This window comes from Mesitornis unicolor, unplaced genomic scaffold (assembly GCF_000695765.1).
Source record: "Mesitornis unicolor isolate BGI_N332 unplaced genomic scaffold, ASM69576v1 scaffold49869, whole genome shotgun sequence".
NCBI lineage: Eukaryota > Metazoa > Chordata > Aves > Mesitornithiformes > Mesitornithidae > Mesitornis > Mesitornis unicolor.
Window position 1 is genome coordinate 5,331 of NW_010207771.1, and position 1,804 is coordinate 7,134.

A 1,804-nucleotide genomic window follows, 5' to 3' on the forward strand; every position below is an offset into this window, starting at 1 on the left:
ACGTTGTCCAGGTGCGGTGCAGAGAGCTGGGGGGGTCAGGATACTGGAGCAACTGGAGCAGATCAGCCCATACACTCGTCAAAGATATCAGAGGTACAGTGTTGGTTGTGTTGCATTTTCGGAGTGCACTCTGATGGTCTGTCCAGTTTGAGGCGTGACACTGTTCTTTCAAAACTGTGATCTTGCAGCTCCTTTACAAGGCCCTGAATTTTGGAGAATTATTACTGGAGATGCAGCAAGGAGACAGAAGAACGTTACGCTCCTGTGGAAGGTGAGAACGATGACATTTGGGTCTTTCACCTTGATCCCAAAACCTTTGGTAGAATTACCAAGAAGGGAGTGTGATAAGCACAGGCTGCCCTGGAGTCACTGTTTATGGGACTTTGTACCCAAAGCAGGTCGTCTTGTGTGCACCACAGCCATGCTGAACTGTAGGGGTGGCTGCGTTGCAGCCTTGTGGAGCATGCCGTTATTCCTGAAGTTTTGTAGTCCTCACTGCTTTAGGAGAGCCCTTGGATCTCTGAGCAGGCTGCAGGCTGCTTTGCCTTTGTGCAGAGCAGACCTGCTGTCTGACTCGTACCAGTGCAGCTGAAGCGTCAGTGTTGTACGGTGCATTCCTGTCAGCCTGCGCTTTCAAATATACAAATTTCACGTTATACAAATGCTATGAAACAGAGACTTAAAATGCAATTTGTTCTAATACTCAGAAAAAAAGAATAACATGGGATCAAAACCTGTAAATTACACTGAGATGCAGTCTTCAGCTGCCAAGTTCTGCTGACCGAGATGTCGGAGCAGGATGTCCCAGCAACTCCTGTGTAAACACCACTGCAACTGTGTGTGAACTGGGCATGGTTAAAAGGTTATTGCAGGACAGAAGGAAGAAAGTACATCAGAGGCTGCCCGCTCCTGTTTGCCCATGTTTAGTATGCAAACAGTCATCTGCTCTGGCTTTTCAATCCTGGAAAATACCAGCATAAACCAGTGAGTTACTGCAGGAGTCTGAAAGGTTGTGTTTCCTTGTCCCCTTGCCCTCCCTTCACTGGAAGACAGAAGAAATTAAGTCTTTAAATGAACTACAACACCTTTGCTAAAAGGGCAGTAGCCAGTCTATAGAATACCTTTACTGGGAATGTTTTCTTGAAACTGGAATAATGCCCAAGTAACATTTGGTTTTGACGTCAAAGACTGGGAAACTAAAACTAATTAATGCCAATATTTGCTGCAGCCGCTGATGAAGAATCACTCGCTGTGCAGTGTGAGCCGATACGTTGTAAAGCATCAGACATCCAAAAACACCACGTGGTCAGAGTACGTTGATAATAGCACTACCTCTTCGTTTCCATGGGCCGAACACACCCACACCGTGACAGTTTTAGCCATGAATTCACTTGGAGTTTCTTCAGTTAATTTCAATTTAACTCTATCACAGCAAATGAGCACAGGTAAGAACACCAATTAATAACCATTCTGAGAGGTGGAAAGTGCCAAGATCCTTGTGGTGCTTTTGGACAAAGCTTTATTTGCAATAAAGTTCCCTTTTTTATAATAAAAAGTATTTTATGATGATATGTTCAGCTGTATATGGGAGACAGATTCTGTATCTCACTGACAGAGCTATTTGAAAAATGCAATTTCCATCACATTAAAATCTGAATTCTCTTTGTGTTGGGAAAAGAGTTCTCATTAACTGGGCACTCTTCCCTCCACTAATAGAATATAAAGTAATTAATAAAAGAGAAATAAAATCTTGCTGTAAAACCAGTCTTTCATCTGTTCTGTCGTGGGAACACCCAACATTCCT

The 1,804-nt window shown here is 43.5% G+C and overlaps 1 protein-coding gene across 1 annotated transcript in view; it reads left to right on the forward strand.

Annotated features, from left to right (window-relative positions):
- The window catches only part of LOC104546749 (leptin receptor-like), a gene marked incomplete at its 5' end in the record, with an annotated part of 11,946 nt that overhangs the window by 2,449 nt on the left and 7,693 nt on the right, over nucleotides 1-1,804 (forward strand). The window contains 3 exon segments of the mRNA XM_010192217.1: nucleotides 1-93; nucleotides 189-271; nucleotides 1,229-1,445. The exon segment at nucleotides 1-93 is cut by the window's left edge and continues 31 nt beyond it. Coding sequence (XP_010190519.1) covers nucleotides 1-93; nucleotides 189-271; nucleotides 1,229-1,445 — 393 coding nt within the window.